This window comes from Tiliqua scincoides, chromosome 2 (assembly GCF_035046505.1).
Source record: "Tiliqua scincoides isolate rTilSci1 chromosome 2, rTilSci1.hap2, whole genome shotgun sequence".
Lineage (NCBI taxonomy): Eukaryota > Metazoa > Chordata > Lepidosauria > Squamata > Scincidae > Tiliqua > Tiliqua scincoides.
In genome coordinates this window covers 248,434,972-248,449,383 of record NC_089822.1, presented here as the reverse complement: position 1 = coordinate 248,449,383, position 14,412 = coordinate 248,434,972, and the positions used below count along the sequence as shown (strand labels likewise).

Here is a 14,412-nt window from a genome sequence, read left to right as displayed (position 1 = left end):
GTGCCAGATCCAGACCTGAAATGGGTAAGTTCGTGCTGGTTGAGGCAGGCCGGAGTGGGTTTGGGTGGGAGAGGGTGGAACGGAGGAGGGAGAAGACATTTTGGGGCAAGAGAGGAGGTAGATCGGCCTGGGAGGGGGCGGGCCCGGCTGCAGCAATGCAGGCCAAATCCTCGCCCCCACCCCTGGGCCCTGCTTTAAGACTTTAAACAGGCTGCTCAGATTTGCACCAGCAATTTTGCTGGCACATATCCAAGTAGCTCCATAGGGGTGGCTGAGGTGTGACACAGGGTAAGGGGAAAAATATTCCTTTACCCTGAGTTGCTCTCCAGCCAACATCTACCTTGCGCTGGATACAGTGCAGGCCACTCAGCCTGCCTGTTCCAGAGCAAGCAGGGATTGGTCTGTTAGTTTGCTTATAAGAGGCTGCCTTTGACCACTGGCTCATTTAGTACTTTCTGCACTGAATGGCAATAGCTTTCCAGGGTTCACCCTTTCCTGAATATTAGGGATTGAACCTGGGATCTTAGCATGAAGACCACGAGCACTCCCCTCTCCTGCTCTACACACGTGCTACTGCTCCTCCCCCCTTCACCCATAAACATGTTCTGGACCATCATGTTTTGCCTGCACCCCATGAAGCTACACTCCATCTCTTATAATATAGTGGCAAGCCTTCTACAAAAACGGCTAACTTATGTGATTGTGTGTAATGGAATTTAAAGCCATTTCTGCCCGATGTTGCATAAACGCAACAGGGAACAAATGTGTACACCTGTGGGCTGGGCAGAAATGGGTTAATGAGGAGCCACAGTTCAGGGGTAGAGTACCTGCTTTGCACACCTAAGGTCCCGGGTTCAATCCCTACCACTCCAGGTAGGAGAAAGACAGATTCCTGCATCGGACTTTGGAGAGTCACCTGCCTGCCGGCATTAGCAATACTGAGCAAAGTGGATCAGTGATATATACTCTGTATAATGCAGCTTCCTATGTTTCTAACTGCATTCAGTTTCCAATCCTATACAACTCAGCAATTTTCAACCAGTGGACCCACAATTTTAGTGCCTTGTCAGTGTGCTGTGAGATGAAAAGGGTTAAAAATCACTGCTATACACTTTCCTGGACTAAGCTTCATTGAACACAATGGGAATTCCATGGCATCGTCACTACTGATATACAGTGGTTTTAGACCACTTCCAACTGTCACTGCAACCTCCACAGACTCTTGGAAATGGTACAGCAAGGATGTTAAGAATTCCCAGTTAAGAGACCCCCTCAGGCCTGCGATTTTCAATCAGTGTGCCGTGGCACACTGGTGTGCTGCGAGTGGTCCACAGGTGTGCCGTGGGATTTTGGCAAACTTATTTATTTATTACTTATTTATTACTTATTACTTTATTACTTATTTATTAAATAAGTAGCATTCATTAGTAGGGCCACTGAGGGATGTGAGCCCCCTACCAGCAGCATGGTGTATCTTGTCAATTGTCAAAACTGTGATGGCGTGCCTTGACAATTTTAAAGCCTTGTCAGTGTGCCGTGAGATGAAAAAAGTTGAAAATTGCTGCCCTGGGCCTTACTTCCTCTCAGAACTACACATCCCAAGATTCCCTGGGAAAGAACACCTATTAATCCAATTTAAGTCATAGAGCTATGTGCCCAGTATATTCTTAGCTCCGCCTTTCATGCACGCACATGCAGCAATTCAGCTTCCATGATTCCTTGGGCATCTTTATAGTTAAATCAGGCCAGATTCAGTTTCAGTTTGCAGCACTAAAGATGTACCCTTAAAGAAAAGACAACTGGAATCTGTCTCACCCATGGAGAGGACGGTTCCACAGCTCTCTTGCATGGCATTCCTGTAGAGGCTTCCTTGATCAGCACCCAGGAGATTCCCCTGCTGTTCCTGAGAGGAAGACACCTAAGCCTGGAGGGTAGGGACCAGGCCTCTGAAACCACAAAAAACCATCAATTTACTCACTCAGGTCTGCAAGTTGTATGCAAGGATTCCACCTCCCCAGTCCTTTAGCATAACCCCCCCTGAGAAAGGAGGAATCACCCCTTTACCTGGGCTTATGTTCTTATGTTATATTCTTACTCCACTCTGGCAATTTGTTTCTGAAGGGAGTGAATATGGGCAGTAGGATCTGGAAGGGAGAAGGACCAAAAGGAGGTGGTGGCATTTTTGGAAAGGAATTTGCATGAAAACAAAAAGATGTCCCCCTCCCCCAGTGATCTGGGCTTTATACACAGAATCACTCAGTCCTCTTCCTCTAACAAATCTCCATTTAAACCCTGGGGGAAATGAAGTAGCTTTCTTAAGAGGTATCATGTTTCCCTTTAGCAAGGCCTACATCATACCTTCTCAAAGCCCACCCTCTTCTGTGAAGACTTTGGCTTAACCCCTTAGCCTACAACAAAACCTAGACACATGTAAAACTATCCCCTTGTCTGCTTCTCCCTTTCCCCCCCATCTCCTCCAAAGCCTAAATTGTGTAAGCTCTTTGGGGCAGGGGTCTTGCCTTAAGCTTCTGTGACTCTGTAAAAACGCCACGTGCAGTGGCATAAATAAAATAATACCCATTATCACTGAGTTTATACCCAGGAGCTATGGAACTCATCACTGCCATTTTCCACTCCACACCCCTTGCAGATCAGGGCTCTGCCTAAAACACCAGTGCCTCTGAGCATGTGCAAAGTACTTGACACCCTCCCCACCACAGAGCAACCACAAAGGCTCCCAACACATCTTGGGGAAGGGTGGGGGAAATCAAGAAGAGTTTCCAAATCAGAGGCTCCATATGGCCTTATTTCAAGTCACTGCTGAAAGGGAATCACATCGACCTGCGCTCCCTCCCCAGATTCATCTCCCTCCCTCCTCCTCCGTTGTAGCAGTCCCCACACGACAGGGGAGGGGAAGGACAGGCGTGGTTTGCAGGCAGCACCTCTCATTTGGATTGATCGCCAAGCCTGCCACCGAATACCCCCACCCCCCCTATTGAAACACCAGGGAAAAAAAGAAATCAATGGCAGATGCCAGAAAGGCTGCAGTTTCCAGGGCTGGTGATGGACGTGGAGCAGCTCAGGACAGAACTGGCTGGCTCCATCCCCTCTCCTGCCCCTTTTGCAAAACCTCAGTGTGGATTGAAAGGCTTGCTCCTTGTAACCCTGGCTGGGAAGCTTTGCCCATATTGATCACCCCACTCAGAGGTCTCCACGATTCCTAGGAATCCCCTCTTCGTCCCCAAGCCTCCCCCCCCCGGTCCTTACCTGGATCTCCAGTCCCAAAAAGGATGGCAGCAGCAGAATCCAGTTCAGTCTCCTACTTGCAACTTCTGTAGCAAAACTCCCATGGCAGCAGGTAGAGACAAAGAATCAGACTGATCTTCTCCCTTCCCTGTGCTTAAAAAAAAAAAAAAAAATCCAGCTTGGAGGAGCTGCAGGAAGAGATGGATCCCGGATCACAATGGAGTCTGCAGAAGCATCTCAATTTCAAAGCACAGCCCCCAATATGCTGAGCGTAAGGAACAGAAAGCTAGCCAGCCAGCCAAGCAGCAGCAGCCCCTCTTTCAGAGGGAACCAGCGACCTCTGCTGGCAAAGGAGAATGAAACAACCGCTCATCCCAGTTCCGTGGTCTTCTAGGGGCCGGTTCACACGATACTGCAATCCCTGCATGAAAGAACAACCCATATGATCAGGGCGTTCCAGCATCCAGCAGAGGGGGTAACACTAGAACTAGGGGACAACCACTAAAATTGAGTGTTGGGAGAGTTAGGACAAAGGAAAGAAAATATTGCTTTACCCAATGTGTAATTAGTCTGTGGAACTCCTTGCCGCAGGATGTGGAGTTGGCATCTAGCTTTTTAAAAAGGGGATTGGACCCATTTCTGGAGGAAATTGAAAAGTCCATCACAGGTTACAAACCGTGATGGGTATGTGCAACTTCCTGATCTTAGAAGTAGGCTACCTCAGAATGCCAGATGCGAAGGAGGGCGCCAAGATGCAGTGTTGACTTGTTGTCTTGTGTGCTTCCTGAGGCATCTGGTGGGCCACTGTGAAAAACAGGAAGGTGGACTACATGGGCCTTTGGCCTGAGCCAGTGGGGCTCTTCTTATGCAAATCTGTTTGAATAAATTGTGCTCTTTGGAGGAATTTCATGTAGAGGAGGGAAGACAGAACACATGAGATGTTGGGGAGGGATGAAATATAATGGACTATCTTACAGGAGAGGAAACTGAACACTTTCCACATGCGCTGCCTCCGACGCATCCTCGGCATCACCTGGCAGGACAAAGTTCCAAACAACACAGTCCTGGAATGAGCTGGAATCCCTAGCATGTATGCACTGTTGAAACAGAGACGCCTGCGTTGGCTCGGTCATGTCATGAGAATGGATGATCCCAAAGGATCTCCTCTATGGAGAACTCGTGCAGGGAAAGTGCCCTACAGGTAGACAACAGCTGCGATACAAGGACATCTGTAAGAGGGATCTGAAGGCCTTAGGAGTGGACCTCAACAAGTGGGAAACCCTGGCCTCTGAGCGGCCTGCTTGGAGGCAGGCTGTGCAGCATGGCATTTCCCAGTTTGAAGAGACACTTGGTCAACAGTCTGAGGCTAAGAGGCAAAGAAGGAAGGCCCATAGCCAGGGAGACAGATCAGGGACAGACTGCACTTGCTCCCAGTGTGGAAGGGATTGTCACTCCGGAATTGGCCTTTTCAGCCACACTAGATGCTGTTCCAGAACCACCATTCAGAGCATGATACCATAGTCTTTCGAGACTGAAGGTTGCCAACTACTATCTTTACAAGGGCCAAAGACTCATGGAAGGGGGGCAAGGAGCTGGGCTCTCCCAGTCCTCAAGATTTGGCAGTTTTGCTATTTGTGGCCTGATTACAGGTATGCAGGTGGTGTTTTAGACCCTCTATTGACAGTCAGTGGTATTGCTTCTGAATAACCTTTGAAAGAAAAGTAACTGAAAAGTTACCTGCTCAGTACAACGCAGGGCTATCCAGTGAAACTGATGATAGGAGATCCATGACAAACTACAGAAAGCACTTCTTCACAAAGTGCTCAATGAACATACGGAATTCACTATAACAAAAAGTGGCATTATTGGCCACTGGCTTAACTACCTTAAAAAGGGGAAGGTATAGCTCTATCACTCTCTATTAGCCATAATGAAACCTCCATGTTCAGTGGCAGTATACCAGTTGCTAAGGGGCAAAAGCAGGAGGGGCATGCAGTATTCCCTCCCCTTTGCTGGTCATATGCAATTCATTGCCAAATTATATCACTTTCCCCTATTAAAACTGCAAAAACCCTTCCCTTCTACAAAAAAAAGTAGGCTCATCTACTTATGACTACTGCAGCCTTCTTCTCTCTGACTTCCCCTTGTCAGGTCTTAGTCTGATCTCTATTCAAAGCTCCCCTACCAAAATCATTCATCTCTCCTGTCTGCTCAGATCATTGGATGCCCTTGGTTTCCCATCCCCTTCTGCACTCCACACAAACTACTTGTTCTTAGCCTTCTACAATCTGGCCTGCAGGAGAGGAAGCACCAACCCTTCAGAGAGAAAGGAGAGTTAAATGAGAATTGTCATCACCCTCATCAGAATGGAGTCATGGTTCAAGTGTTGGATTTGGATCATGAAAACCTGGGTGGAGAAAGCGCACCAGTAAGCCCCACCCTGTTCCCACAAAACCTTACCCCTTATAGGGTCAGTGAGTCTGCAGCGACAAACGTTAAAGATAAGGAGAGTGGCATCCTGGAATGTACCAGATACAAAAGAAGCAGGGCTCTTGCACAGAAGTAATAATTGAATATGGTGTGGCAAGTCATGGAGAAGTGAAAATCTGCATTGGCCAAAGTTCCCCCTTCTGCACAACTGCTAAAGTCATGGGAATTTTTTTCCTCTTTTGCATCTATCCCAGGCCCCTCATATTTTGTTGTGGCTGGCTGGCTGGTTAGAATCAGTTATTACAAAAGAATGCTGATAAGATTGCTCAGTGATCCAGCAAGGCAATTCTTGGGGCCTTTTCCCTTGAAGTAGAGGACTGCAAAATACCTTACCCTCAGATAATCTTCCTATATTGATCTGTGGGCTGAAGAGAATCTTTTTCCATACTGACTCATTTTCTCTGAGTCTGAACAAGGGAATCCCCATGCATCCTTAAATCCCCATTAAGGCCTGGCTTGAAATGCAAATAGCCACAGAGTAGCCCTGTATGCATAACAAAGGAGGAAAAAACATCCAGAGATGTTGGAATTGGTAGTAAATAGTTACATGATTTGTCTGCCCCTTGGATCAAGCCCAGACAGTGAGGTACTGTGCAAGCTTCTGAGTGACACAGAACAACTGCCTGTAATTAGTCTGTGGAACTCCTTGCTACAGGAAGTAGTGATAGCATCTTGCCTAGATGCCTTTCAGAGGGGATTGAACAGATTTCTGGAAGAAAAGTTCATCACAGGTTACAAGTCATGGTAGATATGTGCAAGGTAGAGGTAGGCTGCCTCTGGTTGCTAGATGCAGTGGAGGGCACCGGGACGCAGCTTGTGTCTGTTGTCTTGTTTGTTCCCTGAAGCATTTGGTGGGCCTCTGCAAGATACAGGAAGCTGGACTAGATGGGCCTTTGGCCTGATCCTGTGGGGCTCTTCTTATGTTCTTATATTAACTGGCAAAACGGGGAAAAGTAGCTCATGCGCAAGCATACAGAAAGCAAACCCGGTCACAGATAGGAATATTTGAAACAATAAACATAAGAACAGCCCGCTGGATCAGGCCATAGGCCCATCTAGTCCAGCTTCCTGTGTCTCAAGTGGCCCATCAAATGCACCAGGGAGCACATAAGAAAACAAGAGACCTGCATCCTGGTGCCCTCCCTTGCATCTGGCATTCTAACAGCGCATCATGCAAGAGAACAAAACTTGTTTTCAGCATCAGCACAAACCCACCTGAAGGTGGGAGACAACTTTTTGCACAGGAGTGAATTGAGAATTTGATTGATTTAAGTGAAAATAGTTCTTTTCTATACCTATCAGGAGAATAAAACCATAAAGGCAGGGGTACGAAGAAAAGGATCTCACAAGACTGTGCAACTGTGAACAAAAAGTATCTTTCAGTTAATGGCTAACACCCACCCCATGAATGAATGATAAACCTTAAAATGCTGCCGATGGTTTAATATTCAGGGATTGCCCCAGCAGGTCAAGGATTCCCTCCTGCCTTACACTTTTCCATCTTTTATTTCAAATAAAGATGTCTGGTGAGTGTGCCTTCAGTCTTTTTCACATATTAGCAGACCCATCATATTTGGGGTCTGCCTCAATGATGAAATGACTCTTCCTGCAGCTGTGAGAGTGGACCCATCCATGACAACAGCAACATTGGCTGAAGGAATGAATGGGCAGCATTTCCACTCTGGTGCCTGAACCAGTGGATCACTTTTCAATGGGGTTTACTTTCACATGAACAAAGGTAAGCAGTGCAAATACTCCTGAGTTAGATGGCTGAGAGGGGGTAAAAGCTTATACCGTTCATACACGTTGGCGATGGATTGTGTCCAGTGAATATACCAGAGTTCTCTTGCTTTACTTTCTTCGGGGGTCACTCCAGTGGTGTCGCTAATGACCCTGTAGCCTGATGCCAAGCTCAAAATGATGCCCCGGAAGTGATATCACAGCTGGGCTTTTAAAAGTGAAATTGAGGGAAAATCTGCCTCCCCCCCCCAGCAGCTCGCCACCCACTTGCTCTGCTCTTTAATAAATGAATATATTAAAGGTGAACTTATATGAATGAATGAAGGTCTTGCAATAACTCAAGGCCTATAAAAGGCCTTGCACAAAGCAAGGCTGGCCTTTCCTTTGCTGCCACTGCTACATCACAGATGTGAAACAACACGCAGTGGAGGGAGCCCTCATTAAAATTTATTGAAATTTTAAATGTAAATTAATTCTTTTTTCCCCTGGCCCCTGACACAGTGTCAGAGAGATGATGTGGCCCTCCTGCCAAAAACTTTGGACACCCCTGCTCTAGCATGTAGGCTGGTTGCCTGCACATTGGGCTCTTTAGTTAAGCAAGACTGTTTAAGAAAACAAACACTTGCACTGCAAGCACTTCTTCAAAAAAAAAAAAAAAAAAAAACTCAGGTAATGTAATGGGCCTCCTGAATACAGAGATAACTCAATTCACGGAAACCAGATAGCTAGATAAGATTCACTGCTATCTTTCAGGAATCCGCGGAAGTAATGGGAACGCATCCCTTGCGGATTTGGGGGACAACTGTGTCCTGCGGACTTAAACTTGTCATCATTTCTTTTTCCCAGGGCACTCTGGGAAAAGTTGTTCTGAGAGGTAGGGATCACAAGCAGAGATTTTACCAGAGGTTCTAGTTTACCAAAGGTTCTAGGTTCCTAGGACTAACAGGAGAGTTAAGAACAGACAAAAGGCAGCTGGACTAGATGGGCCCTTGGCCTGATCTAGCAAGGCTCATCTTATGTGTCTCCATGTCTTTGCATTTGTCTCCTCGCAGCTCCTTGCCTTCACTGCTACTGTTTGTCCCCTGCAAGCCCTTTGTTCCACATGGTTCTTGCCAGGCAGCTCTGATACAACGTGTTGGAGAAATGAATCACACACCAAACAAGGTTGGAGAAGGAAATTGGTTTCTGGGTTTATTAAAACAGCACAACAGAGGTGAGAACCTAATGCGCCTGACAAATTTTAGGATTCAAGCTTTTTCTTGACAGAACAAAGAGATGCTCATGAAAAGCAGGTTTGCCAATGAGCTGCCATAAAACTAAAAACATTTCACATGGCTCCAACAATGAAATGATGGGGTCATGTCTAGATAAGACCTTTTTGAATACATCCACATTCTTGGGAAGGGGAGGTGACAATATAATTTTCCAGTTCTCACAGCAATAATTCAGGGCCTCCGGTGAATGTGGCTCTTGCCTAATAGAAGAAGGCAAATAGTTTATCCAAGATGGAATCTGGAGCTCGAGCTGTTTTAAAAAGAAGACAGATCTTAACTTATAGCAACTACAACTAACCCACACAGCAATCCAAGCAAAAATCAGATTTTCTCCGTCAAATAACACAGCCATCAGAAACACTATATTCTGGTGGGCCTCTTGAACCCAGCAATCATAAAAGACAGGGAGTCCAAGAACTGGCATCACATTTTGGAAGGACTGGATTTCACAGACCAGAAGTCCATCATGCAGCCCATCTTCCTGTTACAGTGGCCACTGGTCAACCAATGGCTTATGGGAACCTCACAAAAACAGCATGGAGGCCATAGACCTCCTTTGATTTTGACCCCCACAAGATACAGGACACTGCCTCTGAACCTGTATGCTTATAAGCCCCTCTCCCTCCTGCTGCCCACAAAGTGTTTAAAAACAGACTAGATTTCAAGAAGCCCATGCTTCTCCAAGATTAGCTGGTGTCTCCTGAGGAATTCTGGGCTGCTTAAAATAAAACTTTTGACTTTGTCAATATTTGTCTAACAAATAATAACAAACAAATAACACTAACTAACAAATAATGGTTGGCAACCTTCAGTCTCAAAAGACTATGGTATAACCCTACAGCACCTGGTATTCCCAAGCGGTCTCCCATCCAAGTACTAACCAGGCCTGACCCTACTTAGCTTCCAAGATCAGACAAGATCAGGCATGTGCAGGGCAATAACAAACAAATAACAGTAATATTTGTCTAACAAAAGGAAGAGGAGATGCTGACCGCCTCTTATTGACTTTGCCTGCTTTAATGACTGACATTCAAGCACTTCTTGTGGACCTTACCTGTTTTAACGTCTGATGTTGCTGGGGATGCTGCAACCAGCTGCTGGGAAAAAAATGGCGGTGACAGCCGCTCATCGCATCCGAACTCCTGCTCCGAAAGTGTCAGTTTCAGAAGCTGCCACTTCCTGTCTTCCGGGAAGTGACTGTTGATAAGAATAGCAGGATGGGTAAGGAAGAAAAATTCTTCATACCTGCAGGAAAGAGAAAAGAATCTCAATCAGAACAAAGCACTGCCATGTTTCACAACAACACTTAAATGAGTGTTAGGAAGAAACAGGCAAAATAAACCTTAAAATCCAAACAATGCATCATCTTTACCATTTGATGGATCATGGCTTGTACCCCGTAATGGATTTTTCCTCCAGAAACTTGTCCAATCCCCTTTTAAAGGCGTCCAGGCCAGTCGCCATCACCACATCCTGTGGCAAGGAGTTCCACAGACCAACCATACGCTGAGTAAAGAAATATTTTCTTTTGTCTGTTCTAACTCTCCCAACACTCAATTTTAGTGGATGTCCCCTGGTTCTGGTGTTGTGTGAGGGTGTAAAGAGCATCTCTCTATCCACTCTGTCCTTCCCGTGCATAATTTTGTATGTCTCAATCATGTCCCCCCTCAGGCATCTCTTTTCTAGGCTGAAGAGGCCCAAACGCCATAGCCTTTCCTCATAAGGAAGGTGCCCCAGCCCAGCAATCATCTTAGTCGCTCTCTTTTGCACCTTTTCCATTTCCACTATGTCTTTTTTGAGATACGGCGACCAGAACTGGACACAATATTCCAGGTGTGGCCTTACCATCCATTTGTACAACGGCATTATAATATTAGCCGTTTTGTTCTCAATACCTTTTCTAATGATCCCAAGCTTAGAATTGGCCTTCTTTACTGCCGCTGCACATTGGGTCGACACTTTCATCGACCTGTCCACCACCACCCCAAGATCTCTCTCCTGATCTGTCACAGACAGCTCAGAACCCATTAACCTATATGTGAAGTTTTGATTTTTTGCCCCAATGTGCATGACCTTACACTTACTGACATTGAAGCACATCTGCCATTTTGCTGCCCATTCTGCCAGTCTGGAGATATCTTTCTGGAGCTCCTCACAATCACTTCTGGTCTTCTGGATAAGTTTGGTGTGGTCTGCATTACAGGTCTGCAAGTTGGTAATTTGGTAATTTTTTTGTAAGGGTCATTATCCTCTGGGAGAGGGGAGGTGCAACATTGCATTTTGGCTTAAAGGTACACACATATAAAAGCAGCAACAAGTAATTAGCATATTTTTGGCACACTTAGCATACTGTTAACCCAGGTCATCCATTCACCAATTGGTGTTGTCTTTAGTGACTTTATGGAAGACTACTACTGCACCTTTTTTTTTTTCTTTGCTTGACTACTGTTGTTATACAGAAAACTATTTTTGATTACATAAACTAAATAGATACAGCTGAGTAGCTGAGATATGACTGGTACCCAGTGAGATACATAGTGAGTATTAGGGTGGTTGTAGGTGCTTAGGGATGCAATTGAAGTAGAAACAGGGAAGTCTTTTGTTTGTTGTCCTATTGGATGACTCTTTTAGGGTACACTAGTCCACTCAGAAGTAGGTCCTATTTTGTTCAATGGGGCTTACTCTCGGGAAAGTGTGGTTAGGATTGCAGCCTTAGGGCCCAATCCTATCCAATTTTCCAGTGCCAGTGCAGCTGTGCCAATGGGGAGTGCACTGCATCCCGTGTTGGGGATGCAGTCACAGAGGCCTCCTCAAGGTATGGGAACATTTGTTTCCTTACCACAGGGCTGCATTATGGTTGCACCGGTGCTGGAAAGTTGCATAGGATTCGATCCTTAGAGAATTACAGCCTAATCCTATGCCTGTAAGTCCCATTAGAGTCTTGGTTGGCAACCTTCAGTCTCGAAAGACTATGGTATAAGCCTACAGCACCCAGTATTCCCAGGCGGTCTCCCATCCAAGTACTAACCAGGCCTGAGCCTGCTTAGCTTCCGAGATCAGACGAGATCGGGCATGTGCAGGGTAAATGTGGATAGGATTGGGCTGTGAGTCTTCTTGGGAAAAGCTGGGCCAACCACTCCCTGAGCAACCACCTTCCATTGAGCTGAATAGAAAGACACCTTATCACCTGCCCTACTTCTATAGGAATCACTCTTGAGGTATATCAGGGTGGTGGGATTTCAGTCCACCTCCCACAGTTTTCCTTGCAGAACAAGGTACTGAGCAGTGTCCAGATGGTCTAGAGGGACAAACAAACTTCAGACCTTAGTCCTGGGTCCCCCTCCCACACCACAACGTTTTTTTTCTACTTAAACAAAAACTTGAGTCTTAACTTGTCTTCTGAAGCCAGATGCACAGGCTATTGATGGCTGTCTGATTCTGGAACTGGAACCGTTCATGTTGTTGAGGTGAAACTCACACACCACATTGCTTTTTTGATGAGGGACTGCAGACTGAATGCAGAAACATTGTCTAACGGTTTTTAGCTCCAAGGGCCACATGCTAGCACACAAAAGATGAAACTAGAGTGCTGGGGAGGGGAGGGGGTCAGTCAGTTTTAGTCTTTCATTTTTTTTTTTTTACTGGAACACATTAAAGCAAGCACATTTTAGTGCTAAACTGGCATTATTCTATAATTCATTTCTGAGCACACAAATACTAAAGTTCAGCAACAGCAATTGTTTTTGGAAAGAGGTGACAGCAGAAGTTGTATTAGCACAAAGAGACAGTTGAGTTGCTGGTACAGGTGCAGCCTATTTATCCACGGATTTTTTTTATCTGCTGAATTGTCTGGGGTGGGGGAACTGAAAGTCACACACACCTTTGCCTCCTTTGCCCTTCACTTTCCAGGCAGCCCAAAACACTGCAAAAAGGCTCCGCACAGGCAGGGAAATAGCCCTGGAAGAGGCTCCCCTTTCAAAGGAACAGTAAGACTCCTGGAGCCCCTGAGCCTGCAAAGAGCTGGAAGGGGGGGGCGGAAAACCTCTGTAGCCAGAGTACCTGCAGCAAGGTGGAGCTCTCACTCTCTCTCACTCACACACACACAGGGGCAGGGGCAGTAGCAGCAGAGGGGATTGCTTTAAAAAACCCAGGGAGTGTTTGCCGAATTTCCCTCCCCCCCCCATGGTGCAGGCTCTCCATGCTCCAGCCTACAGAAACAAAACAGCCCAGCAAGGCTACAATCCTCTCCACACTTTCCAGGAAGTAAGCCCCCTTGACTAGAATGGGACTTACTTCTGAATAGAAATGCATAGGACTGGACTCTCAAAAGTTCAGCATCCCACCTATGAAAGAAGCGGGACTGCTGGCAATGGGAGGGCCGAGTACAGAGGAGGGGAGGGGATTGGTAACAGCTGCCTTAGTTTCCTTCCATCCGGAAGTGTCAGGCTGCAGCATATTTGCGTAAGTCGATGGAATTTAGCACAATGCATTTTTAACAGAACTAACAGATAAATAGGCTCCACCTGTATAATCATTTTTTGAAATGCAATTAGGAGTGCAGGTCTGGACCAAGGGCTTTAGACATCAACAACTTTATGGAGCTAAGCTATACACTGGAAGTGTATACGCAATTATGTTTGCCAGGGTTAGTATTCATTATATAGCCCTTACTGTAGAATTTTTTTTGCTGCTGCTCTTCTTTTGTTAGGATCATAGTCCTTCAGGTCACATTTGATAGTGGTGGTCTCACTGTCGCAGAAATTGCAGTTGTTGTTTGAATGACTTTACACCTTATTGGAGCAGTTCTCAAACTTTTAGCACTGGGACCCACTATTTAGAATGATAGGACCCATCATAAAGCAAATTAAAATAAATAATTATAAATAATTAAAGTAAAACAAATAATTAAATAAGCAGAAGCCAGCCCTGTTTCACCAAGTGATTTTTCTCTGTAGCCTGCCTGCAATAACACCCCCCCCCATAAAAAAGAGTCAGTAAGATTTTCACCCCTACCCAGTTCAATTTAAGTTTGAGTTTTTTTTTCCTAAGGAGGACACAAATTGGTTTTGCCAATACTTGTATTGCTCATCTTTTTTTAAAACAGCCATGAGAAAAGGAACAAATTATTAGTCGAACACAAAGGCTTTTACTAAGTTATTTTTTTTACTGTGCTTTTTCTTAAAAATTACCAGAAATTAGAAAATTTCTTTAAAATTAGCAGAGATTATGCTTTTTCTTAATATAGATACAGGAGCCTGATGTTGAGGTTTGGTTTTACTTTTTAGAAGATGTAATAACCTTCACAATGCACACTAGTTCAGCAGGTATGGAGTCTTATGTAGCATATGCTTATGAGTCTTATGTAGCATAAGTCTTATGTAGTGACATTATTTTTTTCTTAACTGCAGCTTCTGAGAGGATTCTGATAAGAGGACAGATTTTAGTACACCCATAGCAAAACAGGTTATATTGCTTTCAGCACAAGATATACTTAAACAATTTAGGGGGTAATCCTATCCTGCGCTGCAGCAGGCAAGCCAGGAGGCTTGCGCTGTATCCAGCGCAGGATAGTGGCCATAAGCCGCTCAGTCAGAGGCAAGGGTAAACATTTCCCCTTACCTCTAGGTAAGGGCCTCTGGCCCCTATGGGTCTCCTCGGACGT

At 45.5% G+C, this 14,412-nt stretch overlaps 1 protein-coding gene and 1 pseudogene across 2 annotated transcripts; both read right to left on the bottom strand.

Moving 5' to 3' along the window:
* Positions 1-8,668: 8,668 nt before the first annotated feature.
* Positions 8,669-13,804, bottom strand: LOC136640760 (kyphoscoliosis peptidase-like). Of its 2 annotated transcripts, none has more exons than XR_010793824.1 (4): positions 12,143-12,781; positions 10,835-10,955; positions 9,805-9,995; positions 8,669-9,000 (listed from the first exon to the last, which is right to left on the bottom strand). XR_010793824.1 is itself a non-coding variant. In XM_066616068.1 (4 exons), exons 2-4 carry the CDS (start codon positions 10,867-10,869, stop codon positions 8,951-8,953), a joined length of 276 nt encoding a protein of 91 aa, XP_066472165.1. In that variant the 5' UTR covers positions 10,870-10,955; positions 13,422-13,804; the 3' UTR covers positions 8,669-8,950. The 2 variants fall into 2 exon arrangements, 1 of the variants encoding a protein (XP_066472165.1); XM_066616068.1 differs by lacking the exon at positions 12,143-12,781 and adding an exon at positions 13,422-13,804.
* Positions 11,730-11,847, bottom strand: LOC136642714 (5S ribosomal RNA; annotated as a pseudogene).
* Positions 13,805-14,412: the final 608 nt, after the last annotated feature.

What these genes read in the sequence shown, in the direction of transcription:
- LOC136640760 (XM_066616068.1), bottom strand. Translation starts at nt 10,869, where the DNA reads ATGGGCAGCAAAATGGCAGATGTGCTTCAATGTCA. An exon ending in GCAGATGTGCTTCAATGTCA is followed by an intron (nt 9,996 to 10,834) that starts GTAAGTGTAAGG and finishes TCTTTCCTGCAG; the next exon opens with GTATGAAGAATTTTTCTTCC. An exon ending in AACATCAGACGTTAAAACAG is followed by an intron (nt 9,001 to 9,804) that starts GTAAGGTCCACA and finishes TTTTTAAAACAG; the next exon opens with CTCGAGCTCCAGATTCCATC.